The following is a 21473-nucleotide window of genomic DNA, read 5'->3' as shown; positions in this document are numbered from 1 at the left end:
TGCCCAAAGCGGTCGTGACGACCTTTGTTCTTCCCATTTAGGTTGCTCTATTCCTCCATCACATACGCAATCCGTCACCCATACGGACTCACACACGATGCCTCCTCGATACCCCGACAGTCTCTCCCCCAACATCACGCCCACCAAGCTCTCCAAGGTCCAAAAATCGCGCGCACGGCGCGAGCCCTCGGGCGTGTTCTCGCTGTTCCAGGCCCCGCAGATCCAGCAGTTCAAGGAGGCGTTTCAGCTCATTGACCATGATAAGGATGGGTGGGTGAGCGAGTCGGACTTGAAGGAGATCTTCAGTAGTTTGGGTACGTTGACGCGTCGATGGAGTGCGCGCCACATGCTGACCTGGCTTACTTCCTCCTTGCTCTCATCGACCTCCATACACCCAATCATCCCATCCCTCTTCCTACTTTGACCACTTCCACCTCCTCCAGGCATCCAACCCTCCCGCGTCATGATGGAAGAGCTCCTCTCCTCCCGCCCCGGCTCCCAAGGCCACTCCCCCAACCCCTCCGAGGACAAGCCGGGCATCAACTTCACCATGTTCCTCACCATGATGTCCGAGCGCCTCGTCGAGTTCGACACCGAGCCCGAGCTCATCGAGGCCTTCGAGAGCTTCGACGAGAACGACACGGGGCTCATCAAGGTCGAGGAGATGCGCAAGTGGCTCAGCGAGGTCGGCGAGCGGATGGATCAGAGGGAGGTGAGTGGGTGGGAGTGTTGCGGCGTGTTTGGGTATGTGAGGTGAGGTATATGGCTGACGGCCGTTTTGCCTAGATCGACCGCTTCCTCAAGGGCCCCTTCACGGATCGACAGGGCAACTTCAACTATCGCGAATGGGTCAAGGTCCTTCGAGTCAACGAGGATCCCGAGGAAACCCCTTCATGATACTCTGCCTTACCGCTCTGCGAGCACCCTCACGACGTTGTACGACATATCACGCTCTCATCATGGACGTTTACCAGTGAACACACGCTGTACAAGTTAATGTATACTGCATTCAGGCTCTTGCAGCCTGCCGAACGCTGCCATCTCGAGTGCGATCGCTCCAGAAAGAGATCAAGCTCGAGGAGACAGACTGCCTCGTAGAAGGCTTTGGTTCGCTGGCTTTGCAGCGCATTCGAAGGAGATCATCAAATTCGTTCTGTCGTGTCCCCGGGACGCGTCGTAGCTTCGCCCAGCTGTTTATTAGGATCGCCCCAAGCTCGGAGGACGACTGAATGAGATTGTATTCGTGACAGGGACGTCGAAGTCATAGTACAACGGATCGCATAGCATGAAAACATGGACAAGGGGAAGAAATTATATGTGTACGGGCGCCAGCAACAATAGGTGCCCGCGAAAGGGAAGACAACATGACGGTACAAACATGAAGGCCAGTATGGAAGTGTAAGGGGAATGGTATTGTATTGTATTGTATGATTATGCTGAATATCCGCTGGGTGCGTATGGTGGTGAATGCTCCAAAGGAAGTTCGCTTGACTAGGATTATACAGGGTCTTGGATAGGGAAACAGAAAAGAGAGATAAGGGAAATAAGGCGCTCAGAGATGCGCGGGTAGACGGAGAGCAAATGAAGGAAATGAGTAAACATGATGAATGAAGGAACACTGTGGAATCAGCCGCGCATAGCAGGGCGATTCCACTGACCCCATTCGCCGTGAGGCGACCTCCGAACGTCTACTGGGTTCGCACGTTGTTGGCCCCCCTCGACCGCCGGGAACTGATAGATGGGACCGTTCGCCGGGGAGTGATGTCCGCTTCGACCCTGCCGATGAGCGCCAAATGGACGATGCGCGCCGCGGTAGGCCTGATCCTTGCGTCCTGGACGCCGGTTCATCCCTGCGGCCGGAATCTCGAAGCTCAAACGGGATGTGGGCGCTCCGAGAGGTGGCGTCTGCGGATGCCCTGTCTGCGGCATGGCGGTCGGATAGAAAGCGGACGTGGGCCAAGGGATGGCCTGCGCCTGAACATGCTGTGGCGGAGGGCGGCCTGCAGCAGTAGCCGGCGCGTGAGGCGACTGGCCACCGTGAGGCACGATGTGGGGATACCATGACTGGGAAGAATTTGGATGGAAGGGTATCTGACGAGCCCCAGGAGGATGGCTCGACATATACTGGTCTAGGGCTTCTGGCTGGTACACAGGGATGAGCGTGCCCTGCCCGTCCTGAACAAAGCCAGTGGGCGCCAGAGGCGCCTGCCCCTGCCCGTTGGCCGCCGCCTGCTGTTGCACAGCAGTGGCCTGCTCAGCGGGGTGGCGCTGGTACGCAGGGTAAGGCACATAGGACTGAGTGAATCATGAGCATTGATCAACGCGTGCGGATGTGGTCACCTACCGCATACATAGGTGCCGACGGCCATACGACAGGAGGACTCGCAGTCGGTCCACTTGCATCGGATCCGATTGGGCTGACGAACGCAGGCGTCGCCGCATGCTGGCCGACGTGGTGCTGAGGGTACGGCGCGTAGTAGGGCATAGCATACTGCATAGGCGGAGGATACGGTGTCATCCACGGGCCAAGTGGCGGATAGTATGCGCCATTCGGCATCATGTATGCCGGAGGTGGGTGAGAGGGGACCGTCGAAGACGGTGCAGAGCCCAAGGACGAGGGAGGAGGGGACACCGCTGATGTAGGAGTATCATCGGCCCAGCTAATTGTCGGAGCATGAGCGGAAGGTGGAGGGCCCTCCGAGCGCGCTACAGATTCAGTACGACGAGAGACGATGGAGCCGTCAAGAACGTCGCTCGCCGTACGCTGATGTGAGCGTGCCCTCATATTGCCGGTATCATCGACAGTAGCCTCCGCAAAGCCGTTCGCCAGACCCTCGACGGTGCTGTCCCGAGAGCGACTACCGATGTAGTCCCCGAAAGGCAACTTGCCGGAACCGTGATCCATTTCCTCCATGTATGGATGTGACATGAAGGGCTGGCGGCCACGTCGTTGCTTCCAGGGGCTACGTGGAGGATTGCAGTCGCGTAGCTGGACACGAATGGCCCGTCCATCATAAACGCGGTTATGCTGGTAAAGGTTCAGAGCATGTCAATGACAAACTTTTCGAATTACTGACCTCTGCACTGATGGCTCGAGCCGGCGAGTCGTCATTGTTGAACTTGACGAAGGCGAAGGCGGCACGGGAGTTCGCTGGACAGTATGTCAGCACCATCGGTGATTCTGGTGGCCTGACGGGACTCACGCGGACGGACAACCTTGACGGACTGCAGACCGCCGTACTTCGCGAACAGAGTGGCCACGCGCTCCTCGTCCCAGGCGGACGGCCCATGCATTTCCAATCCGCCGACAAACAACGTGGTCGGGTCGAGCTCGCGGTCCTTCCCATCGTAACCGAAAGCCATGCCCTCCATGCACATTGTCGAGCTTGTAGGCGTGATGGGGAATTGAGTGCCGGGCGTCTTAGGCGTGATGGGCGACATTCCGAGGCCCGGCATTGGCGGCGACGGCATTTCTAAGACTTGTTCGTGCTCGTCATGATCTTCGTGCTGATGCGTCGCGGTGACTATGGGCTCGCGGGAGAGCTCAAAGGGAGATATGGGCCTTACGGGCACATGAGCATATACAAAGACAAGAAAGTAAGCGGACGTACAAATCGCTGTCATCCCATGCGCGTCCTCGCTCTCCACCATCCTTCAGGGGCGGAAAGTCGATGTCGCTCAACGCCGCCTTCTCCTTTCGCGCGACGTTGGACTGGAATGAATGATCGTGGCCATCACCCATAAAAGCGCCCACGGGAGAGTGAAGACCAGCGACTTCACGAGCGGGACGGTCATAGGCAGCGCGCGGACTCGACTGAACGTCACGGCGCGGGCTGAGCACATGAAGGGGATAGGATGCCGTGTTCATGAACTGAGGTTGACGAGGAGTGCCGTGGGGAGCACGATCAGACTGCGACTGGGGCTGGTGAGCCCACGTCACCGTGAGATGAGGTACACGTCGCAGTGTCTATACAAACAAAGTCAGGAAGGCACGATCGTGAAGCCAGCATCCACGTACCATCAGAGCGGTAACGCAGTCGTCCCGATGCGCCCACTTAATTTCGTAGCATCCAGTCTCCATATTGGGCAGACGCTCTGCATCGTGAGGGGCGGGATAGGATTGTTGCTCCGGATGCTCTGCAGACTGTCAGTATATATTCGAAGTGAGCCCTGGGTTGTTGTATTATACCTAACGTATCACCTTCCGAGCCCTTGTAGGGGCCGAAGGCCTCCAACTGACCAAAGAAAGTGGCCAAAGAGCGGATAGTCTACGACGATGGTAAGGCAACTCGGTCAAGGGATGTTATCAGGCGAGCCGCGCACCTCGGTGTCGAACGCAAGAGGGTGGAATGAAATACTATTGTCGGTGTATCCCTCGACTTGCTGCTGCATGGCCTTGCTCCGCGCCTCTCCATCCACGGCATCTGAGTTGTACTGCATGTTGTAGAACCTGTGGGCCTGTTAGCTTGCGTATGTGTGCGCTCACAAGGATCACTCACTTAGAAGTGCGCGACTTCCAGATGCGCATAGCGAAAGGGACCTCAAGGTCAACTAGCTGCTCACGCGCTGCCTGGTCCACCTCGCCGTCGCGACCCTGGAGGGAAGGTACGAGCTGCTTGGGTGTTCTGAACCGCATATAAGTGGATATATGCGCAATGCGGCGTGAGCTACGCACCGATAGGACACCAACAGGGTCCGGAACGCCCTTGCTGGCTCATAACGAAGAATACGACCCAGGAAGGACTTCGGAGGCGTAGAATGAAGAGTATTGATGAGATTAGTAGCTGCAGCTGCATCCTGTGGACAACAGTTTAGCCGAGGCGGCGGCGAGAGGTGCATACACGAACCTCGCACTGCACGAATGCGCAGACGCCACCCTTGGCATCGCGGACGACCTTAACATTCTGGACCTCTGCATGCTCCGACAGGTGCTCCGAAAGCAGACGCGCGAGCTCCGGTTGCTCGACGTTCGTCGGGAGACTGGCGGTGCGCATCAGCTGCGGTGCCCAAGAACTGCAGCGGGGTGGTTTACCTTCCTACGAACACACTGGCGTCGTGTGGCATTTTGCTCTCCTTCTTCGGCGTGGTGGTCATCGACGTGTCCGACGCCGGCTCGGTTGCAAAGTCGCGCTCGATGACGGACGGAGGTGAAGAGGGCGGAAGGGCGTCAAAGCGCGAACCCCAGGAACGGGGCTTTTGGACTGGTTTGGGTGGCATGGGCGGCTAGGATAGAGATGGGCAGCTAGAATGGCGTCCTCGGGCGTTGTCCGCGAGAAGGAGATGGTCGTGGTATGAAGTCAAGCCACACGGACGGCACAAAGTCGTCCGTCGAATAAAAAGAGCGCGGTAGCCAACTCTCGGAATTGGGAATATACTGGCATTTCCGGCATGGGATACGGCCTTTATTGCGGTAAGGTCGAGCTTCCGTGACACGTTCCCTGTCAGCGGTATGTCCATTTTGCACGGACATACTTCGACGCTGGCCCGGGGCGAGTCGACGTTCGCTTTACCGATAAATTTCTGCATCCGGGGGCAGCGTCCACCTGATGCTCCGGCAGCTCCCAGCGTCGAAACACGTTGGCCCGACGCCCAGATGGCAGAACACAAGGCCCCGCGCTGATCTGGTTACTGCGAACGTCGTTTGGCGTGTCTTCTCTGGCGTCTTCCTTGATTCACGTGGTCCAGAAAGGGGGATATGAGGCTTTTCGATGTTTGGAGTCAAGGCTGCCTTCGAGCTTCCACCCGACATAGCATGCTCCCGCCTCGCACAAGTCGAACTGCATAGCAGGCGGCAGAGCTCAAGATCGGCGGCCCAGGCAAGGAACGCACGGCGAAAGCCTTAGCAAAGGAACGGTTAACGGAGGAATGCGCGAGCCCAAAAGCCACTGAGGTTTGTTGACGTCTCTTGAAACACGGAAGCCAATCCAGCAGAGCTTGATGATATCCCCAAAGGCCACAGGATCGACGCGAAGCAGAGCGGGAAGTACGTAAACTGTTCGACAGAAGGCGCTAATCCATGCCCGGACAATGAGGCACGCGCAAGGAGACCAGAACGTCAACGAGTCGTCGTCCTGCTCGAAAAGACGCACGGAATACGTAGGCATATGTTGCGCGACCTTTCGAGGGTCCAAATATCGTCAAGGTCGAGGACAGACAGGCGCTATTGCACAGGTCAATTGTGGGTGAACAGTCATACCCGACGCCGCAGAAAGAGACCTTGTCGTCGCACAGACATGACCGGTGACGAGTTCTTGCCAGTAGGCGCCAATATAGAAGGCTCCACCAGAGCTTCGCGATCGGTGGCCATGTCCGCGACCTTCACTCGGTCCGGGCGCGCGATCCTCGAATGACACGGAATGAGATCCATCGACATGTTGGTCGTTGGGCGAAGCTCTCCTTCTCCTCGGATGCGTCAGGGATTGAGATTTGCAGCTGACTTCAATCTCCTATCCAGGAGTCAAAGAAATCGAGAGGGAACCCAGAAATCCTGGAAATGTAGTCGGCGTCCGGAGGAAGACAGAACAAAACGGGAAACAATGGCATCATCAGCCCGGCTGACCGGGCCGCATTAGCGCCCTCGCCGAAAACTTCCCCTTCGGTACTTCGACAAGAACGGTCATTGTGATCGACTAAACCAAAAGCTCCCCCACACCTGCACTCTCTTCATACGCGTTATCACTATGTCTGACGATGGCTTCGATGCGGGGGCGATGGAGGATATGGCGTATGACGGAACTGGGTGCGCACGGACTCACTTGCGGTCCATGTTCGACTCTAACTCGCGTGCAGCTATGGGGATGACGGCGCATTCGTACGTACCGACCTCCACGTATTCTGCAAGGATCATGAACATCTCTCTTACTCATAGGATGACGGCTTTGACTTGCTGGGTGACCAAGGAAACGGCGAGCAAGCAGGCGGCGATGAGGACGGCGGCGTGGCTACCTTCGGAGATCCTGAGGACGCACAAATGAACGGCATCAACGGCGTAACAGATCACGACACGAAGATGGGTGGCGTAGAAGAAGCGGAGGATAGCAGAAAGCCGAACGTTGATGAGCACGGCGAACGGCAACCCAACAAGGAGCGCGTCACAACACCATACCTCACAAAGTACGAGCGCGCACGAATACTGGGCACTCGCGCATTGCAGATCAGGTCAGAATACTTTCACTGCGCTCTTACTGACCGTGTTCACGAGCTGCTACCCACAGTATGAATGCGCCTGTGCTAGTACCTTTGGACGGGGAGACCGACGCGCTTCAAATCGCCATTAAAGAGCTGTCGCAGCGCAAAATTCCCCTCATCATTCGACGCTATCTGCCTGACGGGAGCTTCGAAGACTGGAGTGTTTCTGAGCTCATCACGGACTAATATACCTTCGCCTCCGCCCCTCATCGGTTCGCTTCCTCATTCTTGATTCCGTCACATCTTTTGCTTTCGTACTGTAATGCAATCCGCTCAAAACGTCACAATAAACATTGGATAACCGAATCCGTGGTCCGTAGCAAGATGCTGAGCGTGATAGAATGTACAGTACAGGTGGGCTCAAACTTTCGCAGACCGTGTCCGAGCGAGAGAACGGGTCGTGCGCCGAGGCTTGCTCAACTGACCGTCATCCTGAGCTCGTGCAGAGGGCTTAGCAGCGGTCAGCTTAGCCATCAGGGACAACGGCTTCTCGATGACCTCCTCGCTCTCCTCGTCTGACAACGCGAATGGATCGTCCTCCGGTGGCACCACCTTCGAACCGACGAAGAGCGTATCCTCGTCATCGCTATCGTCGTCCTCGAGCTTTGGCTTGACTCCCGTATGCTTCTTAGACGGACTCGATTGCAGGTCGTAATGGGAGGTGCGCTGCTGACGTTTGCTTGGGGACAGTGGCGCCATCATAGACGGCCTCGGAGGCTTGAAGTATTGCGGCGAGCTGAGAGCCATGGCGTCCGGATCCGCAGCCCCGCGTCGAGACACGCTGGGAGACTCTTCAGGACCGGGCTTGGGCCATGTACGCACGGCGTCAGGTGTGCTGAGAACCATGTCGTCGACCAGTGGAGGTACGTTCTCGCGTTCGCCAGCCGGCTTGCGAATATCTGAGCATTCGGAGTGAGCTATATGCGTCAAAAGGTGAGTGAAGCCCTTACCTTTCCGCTTGCCCTTGACACCTGGAGGTACAGCGACTGCGCTCTTGACAGTCTTGAACGGCGACGACATCGTAACGTCTCCATTCGCCCGGACAAGCGTCGTCTGCGACTCCCAGTCGGCAGGAAATGCACTCTTCCACTCCTCCATAGTCATCTTCACCCACGAGTCCGCATCAGCCTCGACGTGGTAGTCGATGATGCCGGCCCACTCCGCGCCCGGCGGCGTGCGGTTGACGAAGACGACCTTGCAGAACTTGCGCGAGGTAGCAGCGGCGTGAACGGTCTTGGCGAAGTCCTTCACGAGCTTCTTGAGGCCGTGGACCTTCAAGGAAGTGCCCATGATGATGAGACAGTCCGGCTTACGCCCGACATCAGAGGTCTGGATGGCGCCTATCTCGTCGCCAAGGGGGTGCGGTTCGTCATACAGCACGATAGCGGGGCGCAATGAGCCGACTCGGAGAGGACGAGCTGAACGGGCTACGCGCGCCTCTCCTGTGTCGAGTTAGTGGCAGCGGTAGATGGATTGCAAGCGCACGCACGTCTCTTTAGGCACTCGGGACAGTCCGGAGCGATCCCCTCGTTGAACATCTTCACGTACTCTGGGATACATGGCTGTTCCGCGCAACAAGTGATGCAGCGAACGCGGTGGATGTCACCGTGCAGTTGCACATTCCGCACATCCTTGATCCGGATCTTCGACTTTCCCTTGACAGCCTTGGCACTGTCGCTGGAACTGCTGAGAAGGCCTGCGCGCTCCTCGAGACCGTCGATGTTCTGGGTATACGAACGCAAGAGTTTCTTCTTCTCGTTGAGAGCTTTGATAAAGTGATGGGTAGGGGAAGGGGTAGCCTTGTCGATAGACTGCTTGAGCTGCGAGATGAAGGTGTAGAAGACCGCCGTGGACGTGGTATCGCGGAAGAGGGAAGCGTCGAAGAGATCGCGGCCCTTGAGAACGACATCCGGGTATTGTTTCTTCACGAGCGCGTACAGGCCATCGGACGAGCGAAAGTCCTATCGAAAGTTAGCTTATAGTCGAAGGCTAGTGGCAGCCACATACCGGGATTCCACAGGAACACGAGATGCCAGCGCCTGTCACGACGACAATCTTCGTGCTCTTCACCACTGCTCGTGATAATTCGTGTAAGGCGCGTCGAGTACGTCCATCTGTATGGGCGTCCTCGAGGCGCAGCGTGACCGTCATGGTTTGGACGGAGGTGGCCCCGCGATGATGGACGGGAGCAAAGCGTTGTTGGATTTTGGTTTTGTTTATTCGACGCGTCGAAGGCTTGTCACGTGGACGTGTCCTCGGTCCGACATCCCGGAGACGCGTCTGTTGACTGCCGTCATCGCTCACAAACCGCTCGCGCTCTCGACAACCTTGAACGAAAAGCTCAGCCTCAGCCCCTATGTACGCAACCAGCAGAGGGAAGCCGCGGCTGTCACACTATCATACGGTCTAGTTGGAGAACTACTAGACTATCCCTAGTGTTCAGAAATAACCCTGCCGAACTTCCCTCTCCGAAGTCGGCGTACGCTCGTAGTACCATACAGTGCCGTTGCTCGTACAGGTCGAATTATAGGTCGTGTCAATGGGCTTGTACGTGCCGTACTGCTCCGTCCCGTAGACATGGGAGTAGTACCAGATCTCAGAGAGTTGCGTGCCGTTGTGGGAGCAGCCCACATAAGGCAGCGCACCGGTCTGCGACTTGAGTGCAGCATGAATCTGGTCGAGGCTGTACCCAGTCGAGTTGGAGGGAACGATGCCGTTCCTACATTGGAAAGTCAGTTGAGGCAAGCTTCCGAGAGGGGCTATACGTACGACGCAAGAATGTCGTATGTGGGATACTGCTTGAACGCACGAACAACAGCGTCGAAGAAGTTGATCACGTCCTCATGTTCTTGGTAGGAGTCACCGTAGCATGCGACATCGAACGTGGAAGTGCAAGTGGCGTGCTTGCCAAACTCGTGAGCCCAAAATTCGGCGTTGGTACCGCCCTGGTTGATCCAGTAGGCGTTCACTGGAAATCACGGTCAGGAAGAGCCCGGTGATCGTAACGACGAACACACTGTAACTCAGGAGGTCATCTCTGCCAAAGTCCTGCACGAACGTGTCTACGCCCGGACCGTCGTATGCGGGGACCTCCGTTCCGTCGTCAAGTTTCTTGGGGGATGGATTCGGATCGTACTGTCGCGACAGATCGCAATACGACTCGTATGTTCTGACGGGGATCTTCAGCAAGTGCTTCGCTGCGCTGAAAGATCACACGCACCCATCGCAATTGTCCGGCCAAAGACCGTGGATCGTCCAGCTCCCCTTCGGCAGGAGCTGCCCCTCGTCCTCAAGCCCCGTGTACGTCGACCAGAACTGAGTCTGCAGCACAAGACCCCCAGGAGTCGGCGAGCAGCAAGTATTCGTGATCGCCGTCGTGTTCTCGCACGAGAAGAACGAGGGAGTGCTACTGCAAGCAGAGAAGTCCGGGTAGGTGTCAGGCAGCGAGGTGTTTTGCGCGGAGGCCACGGACACCACAGCGACAGAGGACAGCAGGAAGCCGGACAGTGAGAAGACGACGGCCATGGCGCTCGATGTCTGTTGAGCAACGCTGGGGAAGGAGGTGCTCGCGTCTCATGTGGAGGATCGCGGTATTTATACGGCGTGAATAGGTTGGATAGAACGGTATCGCACGTTGGCCGGCACCGTATCTCTGAGCGGACGCATGGGTGGCGTGGTTGAGGAGGGTGCGGATCAGGTTGACCATGTGCGCTCAAACATGTCAGATCCTTGGTAGGCGTCGGCAAAGGCCGACTGTCTTGGGCATCGAGCAACGTTTATAGTTGTCGAAGGCATGCACATGCATTTCGCCACCGATATTACATGTATATTCATGATTTATATACAGAAAACACAGCCGTATTCGAGAGCAATATCCAGGTAGAAGCGAGATCAGCAGGCAGAGCAGAGCAAGACGCCCGGAGATAGCAGAGACGGCGGGCCAAGCAAATGCAGAGCGAGTCGAGGAAGATCGGCAAGACAGCACAAGAGCGCATGCAGAGAGAGAGAGCAAGGAAGCGCGAATCCGAGAGTAGAGCATAGCGATACATCAGACGTCTGACCATCCGCCTTCATCGAGTTTGTACGAAGCTTCGCTCTCAGGACGGTCCGGACTGTCGACCAACTTGGCGACACGTTCCTCAGCGCGACCTAAGAGTATACGGAAATCATCAGGAGGAGCGCTGAGCCCCCTAGGATGGAGTACGTACCCTTACGCAAGAACATGCGGGTTGCAGACGCGTGAGAGAGAATATGCCCACCTATGGGCTTGAGGGCGCCGCCAGCGACGAAAGTCATGGTTGCGCCCGGGTCCGCTATGGAGAATGTCAATATGGACGTACGACGCGAGTGCGATGGTCTCACATTGGACTTGGTTTGTCAGAAGAATAGCAATCTACGAGAGGGGTGAGAAGACGAGCGAACTTGCAATGTAATACAGCGAACGTTGTACTCCTCAGATAGCTTGGTGAGTTTGGACAGCATCTGATCCAACGTCAGAACCTGGAGAAAAGGATAGATTGATGAAGCCTACCTGAGCTAGCTAAAGATCGCCATTAATGAGTTAGCTCTGTTGAGCAGACAACCAAGATACATCGCACCTTCTGCTGACGTTCACTGAGCTCTCCTCGTCCAGAGTAATCCACTCGAAACAGAGCCATGATACTGTCGACAATCTACATGGCTATGAGCTTCATTTTGGCGGAGGCAGGTTGAAGGAGCATACGAGCAGCCGAAAATCTTTGTCCTCTGCGAATCGCGAAGAGCATTCATTGATGAGTTCCATCTAAGACGATGTAAGTATGGTACAGCTGCTAGTAAGGATATCCCTGACCTGATGCTCGCTGTTGAAAGCGCGAGCTACGAAAGGCCCGTCAATAGGGGAAGAAGCGGCAGCTTCCTTGCGTACCGTAGAGGATGTTCTCCAGCGCCATGCTGCCGTCAACACCGAAACGCTCTGCAATCGACTTGATACGGTCCGGTCGAAATGTCCCTTCCGTATCGATGTATGCGACCTTTCCTGATGCACCGCCGAGATCAGGAGGCAGTTGCGCGACCACGCTCATGGTGTGCGCTAGCTGGGTCTTGCCAGTACGGAACTCTCCATATACTATCGCGTCATGTCAAAACCGAGCACAAGACGAGCTAAAAGCGCAGAACTCTTACCTTCGGAAATGGACTGGGACATGATGCCGCCTGGCCAGGTCAGTGGGTGAGGACCGCATATGGCGGAGAGGACGTACCACCAAGGATCCCATCTACCGCTTTGCTCCCTGTGCTGATGGTGTTGACGCGCTTTCGTTTGTCCTGAATCTCTACTCCGGTCGCGAAAGAGGAGCCCTGGCAGGTAGTCAGCCTTCGACGCGAGATTGAAGTAGCGTTGTTCGCACCAATATTTTGTGGGCTGCTTCCTGTGCTGACGATCGGATGCAGACGCTACGGAAACTAAAGGGACACGCACCTTGATCTTCTCTACCTTCGCTTCTGACATGCCCTATACTTCGTGAGTCCGTAGGTCCGAGGTGAAGCGCATATATGCACCTTGATCTTGAGCAATTGCCTGCGCGTGGTCATGTTCACACCGGACACCGTGTTGATAGCAGCAGACTGCGGGAGGAGAGCGTCAGCGCCGATACTCTGAAGGTTGGTGGTCGAAACGCACCTTGAGCTTCAGGATGTCCTGAACGTTGATACCCTGCGTGACGAGTTCATTGTCAGCAGCGCGGTCGCATTTGTGGCAACGGCGCATACATGCGATTGCAGCTCGTCGATGGAGTCGAAGTAGGGTGTCTGAACTTCCGTCAGTCGGACGACGAATTCGTAACGAGTACAATCACCTCATCCTCGTCCGCAGCTGCTGGGCTGGACGCGCGAGACGGAATGGCAGAGCCGCTTGATGGAGCACGACGAGGAGGCATGGAAGCGGAGAATGACCTGGAGACTGCGGCAGCGACTGCCTGCGATGAGGATGGTGGTGGTGAAAGACAAGACGCGACAAGGCCAGGAGAAGAACTTCAAGAAGGAAGACGCGTCGTTGACAGTGACACTGACAGGAATTGACGTTCATGCACGTGCAACGCCACAATCCGCCTTCGCAACCACCTCGAAATTATGCTTGGAGTCAGTCATAACAGCAGCGAGGGGGCAGCCGCCGACAAAGGCTAAGTCCTCGCAAAGCCTTTCGCCATCAGATCCAGCGCAGTCGGGCTTGCGGAAATTATTGATACAGGACGGAATACAAGCTTGAGCATCGGCACAGTCAAGAAATACTTCGACAGCGAACTTAATCCGCGTCCATATCGTAGTCGTCTATGCTCCCTATCACCTGCACCCCATCGTTAAGTGCCGATTTGCTGCGCCCGCGCTTCTTCACTTTTGGTTTCGAGACTTCGGGCGAGCTGCGAGGGGAGCCGTCCACAGGGAGCTGAGGTGGTGGCGTAGGTGCACGGATCTCCGGTGTTGGCCCAGAGAAGTCCTTCCCGGTAATCCGGGAGAGAGTTTGCATGTCTGCGCACGTGTTAGCTGGATCATGGATGCGACGAGGAGGGCATACCTATTGGAACATTGCTCTTGAGTGCCGCATTGATGAGATGGGGGTTCTTCTTGTCTTCTGCCTTGAACTTGTTCTGGCAGGACTTCCGGTCGCGGCCAGGGAGCATGATAGCGATTAGCTCGTAGTTCTCGCCGTATTGTCGCAAGGCCTACAAGTCGTATCAGCAAGTGCAGTTGGCAACGACAATGAGAAACGTACATCGTAAAAGAGCTCCGTCTCTTCGGCACTCCATCTCGAGCCCCGCACCTTCTTCGTATATGTGCTCGAGTTGATGAACTTAGTTCGGTCGTGCTCGACGACGTGCGTGTAGCCCGACGTATCTTCGTCAGCCGCTCGGTCTACTTGCGTGGACTCCTCGTCGATGACGATGCTTGCGCCAGCACCCAGACGAACTTGCGTGGTGTAGTCCCTGGCCTTCAAGTTGCCATAAAAGTCATCATCCGAGTCCTCATCACCGTCCCCATTCGCCTCCACCACAGTCGCCTGCGTGTCGTCCGGAACAGCCTGCTTGGCGGGCGAATCACCCTCCGGCGCGTCCTTCGCGGTAGCGTTCTGTTCTTCCTCCTCTTCGTCCTCCGGTTTCCCCAACTTCTTCCGCTCCTTCTTGGCCATAAGCCGAGCGCGGTACTCCCTCGACCGCACCTTCCACGCCGCCCAACTGTCCTGCACCTCCATAGCCCTACTACTGACGCGGCCCTGGCCGGTATCCTCGCAGAGCTCAGCCATGGTGATTGTCGTCGGGTCAATCTCCTCACCAGGATCGGCGTCGGGGTCGAATGCAGGTACCTTTTTCCTGCGCTTGCGCGTCGGCTTTTCTTCGTCGTCCTCCGTCGTAGCAGTCTTCGCGCGACGCTTGCGCTTCGGGCGAGCCTCCTTCTCGGTGGCCTCCTCCCCCTCCGTCACATCTGACTTTTTCTTCCTCCCTCGCTTCGGTCTAGTCGGAGGAGCAAACGCGTCGTCTTGAGACGCGGCCGGTGCAGCTTTCTTCCCTTTCGAGCGCGTCCGCCTCGAAGTAGACAACTGTGCTTCGTCCTCAGATGGCTCTGCTGCAGCAGGCGGATCGTCCGCAGAGGTAGACGCCTGAGTAGGGACTACGGTCTGAGATTGGGAGGGGCCGGCTTCTGAAGCGGCAGGGATCGCCTGTGAAGGGAGTTGACTTTGTACGATTGGCGGCTGCGCAGAAGGGATCGCGGGCGGCGCCATAGACACATCTGCGAGTCTGTGTTGCGATGCAGGTAGCGAAAGACCGGCTTGTAGAGGCTTAGAAGGAGTGGGGGTGATCGGAACGGGAGGTCGAGATCCAGGGGCTGGCGGTTGTATTGCGGAGGGGGTGCTTATTGGACGCGAGGGGACGAGCTGAGGAGGAAGACGCTGCAAGTCAGGCGGACGAGCTGGCGTTGAAGGGGACGCCTGGTGGGTAGTATACGCTGGAGGCACAACAGGCCTACTCGGTGTAGAAATTACAGTGGGAACGGCGCTGCTGGCTCGAGCCAGATTGACAGGTGTCGGTGCAGCGGCACGCAGCATCGGTGGCATGGCCGATCGTGTCGGCGTCTCAAGTGGTCCTCCCGCATCTTGTGAGTTCTCTTCAGCAGGTGGACGCGAAGTCGCTGGTGGATGGACATTTTCTTTGGGCCGAGGTGGAGGGACATCGTCCAGAGAAACGGATAGGGGCGGCCGGGCAGCTGAGCTGGTAGATGGTAGCGAGGGGTTAGACTGGCTTGTTATCTGGCTATCTGGAAGCGCAGAGCTTTGTCTTCGTGATGGGGTCGCGGACGGCGTCGACTGAGGTGCATTAGACGCCCTGGGACGGGCTTTCACAACGGGCTTGAAGATCGCACCGCCCTTCTCTATGCAAAATATGAGTATCTCAATGTCAGATAAGATACGCCCCACTCACGGACGCGGGAAGTCATTCTTCTAAGCAAGTATAGCGAGCAGTACGGATGATGGTGGTGGGAAGAACAAAGGGATTCTGTATTTGATCACCGACGCGTCCGACTTGCCTTCCGATCATCATCTTCACTCAGCCTGACCGCGTCCAGCACGCGGAAGCGAAGCATGCCAGCCCTGGAGCTTCCAGTGGGCGATCAACCGGGCTGGGAATGCAACGAAGAGAATCAATCGTCTCTCAAAACCGTAGCTGAAAGGCAAGCAGGCCCGTACCTTGGATCTGCCCCGTGCTGATACGAAGCGCTGCAGCGGTGTTGTCTTATGTGCCCTTCGCCAATCAAGAGATCGTCTTATCTTCAAGACTTTCCCGAGATTCACTAGCCGACCTGGCAAGATACCCCCACCCCCCTCTCATACCCTCCAGCGACGCGCAAGGTGCAACGTTGAGATTGGCCCCCATTCCTTCGACGATGTTGCCTTCTACGAAGTTCATTACCAGGACCAATTCCCAACATTATCTTATAATGGTCCATCACCCGTTCCCTTGAGCCTTCGCGCCTCGAGTACAGCGGCTCCAGCACCGAATCCTGCTTACGACCCGCAAAGCTGGAAGACATCCCCCTACCCTGATCATGCCTTGCTGACTATGTCGGCTGGGCAGCTCAAGCGCGCATATGAGGTACCTGATGCCGCCGACAACCATGACGGACCGACTGCACTCCCATCTGCAAGCCCGTCTCGTGCGACCAGCTCGCTACCTGCGCCTGCTGAGAATCCCATGTCCCCAGCGTCCCAACCCACAGGAATCACTCAGTCTCTCATCCACCAAGTCGCTGCTGCTGCAGCGTGCGATGAACATCTGGGCAATATCGTTGCTGCCGCATCACAGGGTACAGCGACCCCCGACCAACTACGAGAGCTCAGCAAAGCCGTGAGGGAGCTCAAGCGTGCATCTCCCGCATCTTCTGCACCCGGACCACCACCTCCCAACCGTCCTCAGGACTCTATGCAAACACGATATCCTCCTGTACCACAATCGCCTCAACCCCAGCAGCCCGTGCCCCAAGTAATGTCCACTCAGTCGATACATGCAACGCAACCTTTGGTCAGGGAATTTGACATTGCGATTGAGTTTAGCGAGGCCATAGGCGAGAGGTTTATTGTCCCTCGGGGACCTACGGTCTGTAAATTGTTGTCACAAAGGTATGCATGTCGCTTAGCCCGAGGCTGAGTGTTGGGCTTAGCGTTTTCGCAGTTCTACGTCCGCTGGTATGACATACGACATCGAGCTCACGGTTACGACGATACCAAACGAATCCGACGCGCCCCAGCTCGTTGTGCTGCACTTGACGGAAGCCCCGAGCGCTCTGTGGGATACGGTGCGGCGTTGGGCCGGCGACGAGATCACCCAAGAGAGGAATAAAGCCATTGTCGAGCAGATGGTAAACACAGCTGATTGGGTGTATGTGATCAATCGTTTGCTGAAAATTCACCAGAAGCAGAAACCGCCATGCTTTCTAGCCCACCAGCTCAAGAAGAACGACACCCTCTTATCTCGCATTCAATCATCTGTGCGTGCCGATCCTCGCACGACATGCAATTGCTCACGTTCGTTTATATAGATTAACGCCAATTCCACGTACCCCATGAGGAACATAGCATGGGATCAGAACTTTGGACGCGCCAAGCGCCAGCGAGTGCAGGAAAGACCTGTTACAAGTACGAGGCCAGACACCACCGAGTTTGTTCGAGGGCAGCGGGACCCGTTTGGGATGTATACACCTCCTGGCGACAATCCGGCCTTTGCGAACGAACCCGCATTCTGGAAAGCCTCTACGGTTCACCAAAGCGCCCGATCTCAGGAAAAGCGTAAGACCAACGCCGCCATCGCCTTGGCCGACATTCAGCGTGGGCCACCACAGGGTAAAAGCAGCGCTCCGCCAACTACACCGCCCACTCCCGCTCCTGCTGTGCCCGTCTCCGAGGTGATCACGCTGGTGCGACCATACGAGCAGAGCGCGAATTCTCATCGCCCCGGTGACTACCATAACTCTGCCTCCAAGGTCGTAATGCACGTCAGCCCTCGGCGATTTCAAGGTGCGCCCGAAAGTACGCGGGAAACTGGTCCAGTAGGTGAAGCACGAGCTCCTCCGACCGCGCCGTATGCGGCGTCTTCTTCGACATCCCACCCCGCCCTGCACCAAACGGCCGACGCATCGCAGTCTCTTTCGCCGAATTCCCCAAACCCAGCTTCGTCGAGCGCTGCGCCGCCTGCGAAGCGCCAGCGCCGGGATGACGCAGCGAGAATTAACCTGTCGCAGACTTCTCCTATCTGCTGCTTCTCCTGCCAGCGGACCAATGTTCCTCTCATCATGGCTGGCCGTGAGCTCCCCCGTCTCCCTCCTACTCAATCGGGTATACTCACACCTATGGCCAGGATTCTGCCGCCAGTGCGTTGAGTCTGGCCGCGCGGTAAACGACATCCCGCCCGAACCGAAGTACATCTACTCCACACCAGCCACCTATGCTGCTCAGGCGTCTGCTGGCTTACGTTCGGCGGGCTCTGGTGAAGCTCAGAGTCAGATATATGGCGGAAAGTCCCGACCCCCACCGCGGGAGCGCGCCATTCCAGCATCACCGGCGTCCGCTTCTTTGCATGCAGAAGATCACGATCGCAGCAGGGGAGGATCTTCGTCGGTCGTTCCGGTATCGCATGTGGATGCCAGCCATAGAGCTACCCCTCGCCTGGGCTCTGGCGTCGAGTCTTATGACCAGGGCGTACCCTCTAGCGGTCCCGCCTGACTTCTATGACTTCTATTCGAATGACCAGCGATGCTTGACGACTCCCGCTTGTTCACTTCGTCCCACCGCAAGCCCGCCCCCTACTCAAAACACATCAAGGGTACTCTTAGCGAGGGGAGATGGGAGGATGAAGAAATTCGATAACGCCCCAACCCTGACTTCGCCATAATTGCTCCCCTCGCAAATCGAACATACCCACCTCCGGGACCTGCCGCGAAGCACTTCGGATTCTCAGCCTAAAATTGAGGGGTGGCGAGGCTGCCCAGGACCAATCCAGGACCGTCCATCGAGACGTAAATCCATCAAGTCTTTCCAGTGCAGGGGGCAGGACGTAAACGGTGCGGTCAGCCATGAGATGGCGATCTCGCTTGCGGCAGATATGGCTCGCGGGCCACGAGCCGCCGGGACCGGCGGCAGCGAGGATGGCTGGTGATCGTGACTCCTGGTTAAGGAAGTCCTTATAGGGTCGTGCGCGGCAGTGGGACTAGACAGCGCACCAGAAGCTTCTACCCATCTCACTGACATCCTCTCGACGTTACACGCGCCTCGCATATCATGGGCCTCACGCACTACTGGAGAATCCAGGACGCCGACAAGTGGGCTAGCGTCTACGATGACATCGTGTCCGACGTCCATCGGATCGTCGACTTTGTGGAGGAGCATCCCGAGTGGATGGGCTATAGGAAGCGCAACGCCACCAACCAGGACTTTCGTTACATCAAGTCCTACTTCGGGCAGAACAGCGTCGCCATCGACGATGTAGACTGCCCCGCGGAGACCTTTTGTATCTCGCGTAAGGCGAAGGGCTTCAACTTTTGCAAGACCAATGGCTTGCCATTCGACGTTGCCGTCAAAGCGATGCTGCTGAGGGCGTCCCTTCACGCGGGGGATGCTACTGAATTGGGGAGCGATAGACACTGGGAGGAATGGCAGGATGCTGTCCGCCTCGTGAAGGCGGTTTTCGAAGTGGAGGAGGTTGCGAAGCCGGCGGGCTTTCGAGGATGATTGATGTTGATCGACTCGGACAGTGTAGACGCAATTCTCGCTTTCTCTCAACTCGGGCCCTCAAACGATGATGCATGCAATCCTGTGCCTTGACGTTGTAAAGCGCAATAGCCATTCCTTGCTGCTCTGCTTGGCAATACTTGAACCTCACAACCTGACCGCTGGCGACCAGGGTGATCGTCCAGCGCAGGAAGCAGCTGAACCGCGCTGAAATGTCAGGATAAGAGCGCCCGCGTATGAGCAAGAGGCTGCGGATGTTCCCCGGCGTTCTTGTGACCGGAAGCGATGTGGCGTATGTCAAAGTCGGCGGACTGGGGTGCGCCCAAAATAATCATGGATTGCGCTTACTCGGTCATTGTCACAGAATGAGGGAGGGCGAGGCGAGAAGAAAGTGGGCTAGGGCAGAGAATACCACCTCGACCACCCTCCCACCTCTCTCCAAAGGTCAACAAACATGGGCGGTTGTGGGCGCAGGTGCCTGAAATCAACTTCGGCACTGATTAATGAAGGCACGTGGGTTTCTCGTGCGATGGCCGGCCGGCCCGATCTGCGGAGAAGTATGTCCTGATTGGGGCTTATCATTGGCTTATCATTTTTGCGTATGTTTTTTGCAATGTCACATAGCAACACCAGCCGTTTTCGCACCGCGCATGATCGTCTTCTCACTGTTCCATGTTCTGAATACTTCTACGACCGGCGCTCGACGCTGCCGCCGACGCTCCCAAGAGACGACTGCCACCGCCGCCGCTGACGCCGGCCAGCCCTGTGGTCGACGTCGCCGTCGCCGTTAGCGCTCTTTCCGTACCTTTTTTTTTTTTTTTTTTTTTTTTTTTTTTTTAAACTCTGCACTTCTATACCGCTACAAGCTAAGGTGAAGCTAAGACGCGGTCCTCCGCCAGTACTCCCTCCATCCGGAAGCCCGGCAGGGCCCTTCGCATACCCGTGGTAATAATCTACAAGTCCCGAGGCTGCTGCTCGTACTGCTGTCCGTCGCGATACTGTGGTTGAGCTAAATGGTGATATAATAGGTAAAAGCACTTTGTGCGTGTGTCGTGTGTCTCGGGGTATCGCAAACGAACAAGAAAAAGGGTGATAAGGGACGGGGAAAGGTACCTAAGCACGGGGTTGGGCTGCCGGGCCTCCTATCCATCCTCGTCGTTCTCGTCGTCCTGTCGTACCTCGGGTTCCTGCTCCCAGGTAGGGAGTGATGGAGGTGCACGGGGTGCACCGGTTTTGGTGAATGCGCCGGACGCCGCTATGAATTCCGTGAGGGCTGTAATCCCCTTCTTCGTTCCCAATAGAACTGGGAGCGAGAGGCCGCGGGATACGTCGCGGAGTAGGTAGCGGTGCTCCTCGTATTGTGGGCATTCTGCCAGGATATGTTGTCGCGTCTGTAGGAGTTCCCCGCAGGGGCAGTCACTGTCGACATCACGAAGGAAATCATTGTAGAACTCGCCCGTGTATCCGTGTCCGGTACGTGTCTGTAAGACGCGACCAAACACCTCGCGGGGTGTCTCTTTGAAGCGTTTTGTAGGGTTGAGGGAGGGGGGGAGGCGATTGGCTGCAGCGAAGTGCCCACCGTGTCGCTTCCTCTCCCACTCGCTCTTCCACTCGCGAGCTGCGCGGCCCTTCGCGCGTCGAATCGCATTTGCACGCGATCCAGGGAGGGTGCTGCCTAGCTCGACGGCGGCTTTGGCGAGTTCATCGGCTTCGTCGTTCCCGCGAACGTCCTGATGCCCGGGTACCCAAGCGATGTTCAGCGTGCGTGTAGGGCCGCCGTCGAGGAACTCGCAGGCCTGCTTGTGGAATTCGATGCAGTGCATCTGGCCACTCTTTGGGAGCGGGTCGAAGATGGCGCTTATGGCAGAGGTATTGTCGGCGAAGAGGTGTATGTGCTTGGTGTTAGGGTGAGTCTCAACGAAATGCAGGGCAGCTTGTAGTCCCCAGCGTAGGCCAACCATCTCCGCGTCGTAGACCTCTGCGTGCGATCCCAGCCCTATCTTCTGGGTGAACACCCGCGTGCCGCCGGTAGCGC

General features: G+C 56.8%; 8 protein-coding genes across 8 annotated transcripts; 4 read left to right on the top strand and 4 right to left on the bottom strand.

Annotated features, from left to right (window-relative positions):
- Positions 1-40: 40 nt before the first annotated feature.
- Positions 41-1040, top strand: SCHCODRAFT_02610365 (EF-hand). Its single transcript, XM_003037437.2, has 3 exons — positions 41-314; positions 444-712; positions 787-1040. Exons 1-3 carry the CDS (start codon positions 98-100, stop codon positions 895-897), a joined length of 597 nt encoding a protein of 198 aa, XP_003037483.1. The 5' UTR covers positions 41-97; the 3' UTR covers positions 898-1040.
- Positions 1041-1626: 586 nt separating this feature from the next.
- On the bottom strand, positions 1627-5217 carry SCHCODRAFT_02487084 (uncharacterized protein; the record flags this gene model as incomplete). Its single annotated transcript, XM_003038768.2, has 12 exons — positions 1627-2295; positions 2345-3028; positions 3078-3151; positions 3204-3562; positions 3612-3967; positions 4019-4137; positions 4190-4268; positions 4324-4450; positions 4500-4625; positions 4676-4797; positions 4848-4980; positions 5033-5217. 12 exons carry the CDS (start codon positions 5215-5217, stop codon positions 1627-1629), a joined length of 3033 nt encoding a protein of 1010 aa, XP_003038814.1.
- Positions 5218-6605: 1388 nt separating this feature from the next.
- Positions 6606-7500, top strand: SCHCODRAFT_02610358 (RNA polymerase Rpb6). The gene is made up of 4 exons (XM_003037438.3): positions 6606-6739; positions 6790-6811; positions 6869-7158; positions 7215-7500. Exons 1-4 carry the CDS (start codon positions 6681-6683, stop codon positions 7372-7374), a joined length of 531 nt encoding a protein of 176 aa, XP_003037484.1. The 5' UTR covers positions 6606-6680; the 3' UTR covers positions 7375-7500.
- On the bottom strand, positions 7075-9375 carry SCHCODRAFT_02528569 (DHS-like NAD/FAD-binding domain-containing protein). Its single transcript, XM_003038769.2, has 4 exons — positions 9196-9375; positions 8678-9149; positions 8139-8630; positions 7075-8087 (listed from the first exon to the last, which is right to left on the bottom strand). Exons 1-4 carry the CDS (start codon positions 9337-9339, stop codon positions 7549-7551), a joined length of 1647 nt encoding a protein of 548 aa, XP_003038815.1. The 5' UTR covers positions 9340-9375; the 3' UTR covers positions 7075-7548.
- Positions 9376-9627: 252 nt separating this feature from the next.
- Positions 9628-10713, bottom strand: SCHCODRAFT_02490454 (ribonuclease T2; the record flags this gene model as incomplete). The annotated part of the gene is made up of 4 exons (XM_003038770.1): positions 9628-9907; positions 9958-10156; positions 10206-10357; positions 10409-10713. 4 exons carry the CDS (start codon positions 10711-10713, stop codon positions 9628-9630), a joined length of 936 nt encoding a protein of 311 aa, XP_003038816.1.
- A 2654-nt stretch (positions 10714-13367) lies between these two features.
- SCHCODRAFT_02565147 (uncharacterized protein) lies at positions 13368-15698 on the bottom strand. Its single transcript, XM_003038772.3, has 4 exons — positions 15639-15698; positions 13937-15588; positions 13739-13886; positions 13368-13692 (listed from the first exon to the last, which is right to left on the bottom strand). The coding sequence occupies exons 1-4, from the start codon at positions 15652-15654 to the stop codon at positions 13469-13471; spliced, it is 2040 nt and encodes a 679-aa protein (XP_003038818.1). The 5' UTR covers positions 15655-15698; the 3' UTR covers positions 13368-13468.
- Positions 15699-15799: 101 nt separating this feature from the next.
- SCHCODRAFT_02721048 (uncharacterized protein) lies at positions 15800-18886 on the top strand (the record flags this gene model as incomplete). The annotated part of the gene is made up of 6 exons (XM_050347087.1): positions 15800-15900; positions 15941-16834; positions 16887-17073; positions 17128-17202; positions 17254-18013; positions 18069-18886. 6 exons carry the CDS (start codon positions 15800-15802, stop codon positions 18431-18433), a joined length of 2382 nt encoding a protein of 793 aa, XP_050202153.1. The 3' UTR covers positions 18434-18886.
- On the top strand, positions 18771-19589 carry SCHCODRAFT_02610347 (uncharacterized protein). The gene has a single exon (XM_003037440.2). It carries the CDS (start codon positions 18989-18991, stop codon positions 19436-19438), a length of 450 nt encoding a protein of 149 aa, XP_003037486.1. The 5' UTR covers positions 18771-18988; the 3' UTR covers positions 19439-19589.
- The last annotated feature ends 1884 nt before the right edge of the window (positions 19590-21473 follow it).

Source organism: Schizophyllum commune, assembly GCF_000143185.2.
Source record: "Schizophyllum commune H4-8 unplaced genomic scaffold SCHCOscaffold_2, whole genome shotgun sequence".
Lineage (NCBI taxonomy): Eukaryota > Fungi > Basidiomycota > Agaricomycetes > Agaricales > Schizophyllaceae > Schizophyllum > Schizophyllum commune.
Note: the sequence above shows the minus strand (reverse complement) of the source record. Positions and strands in the feature narration are given on the sequence as shown.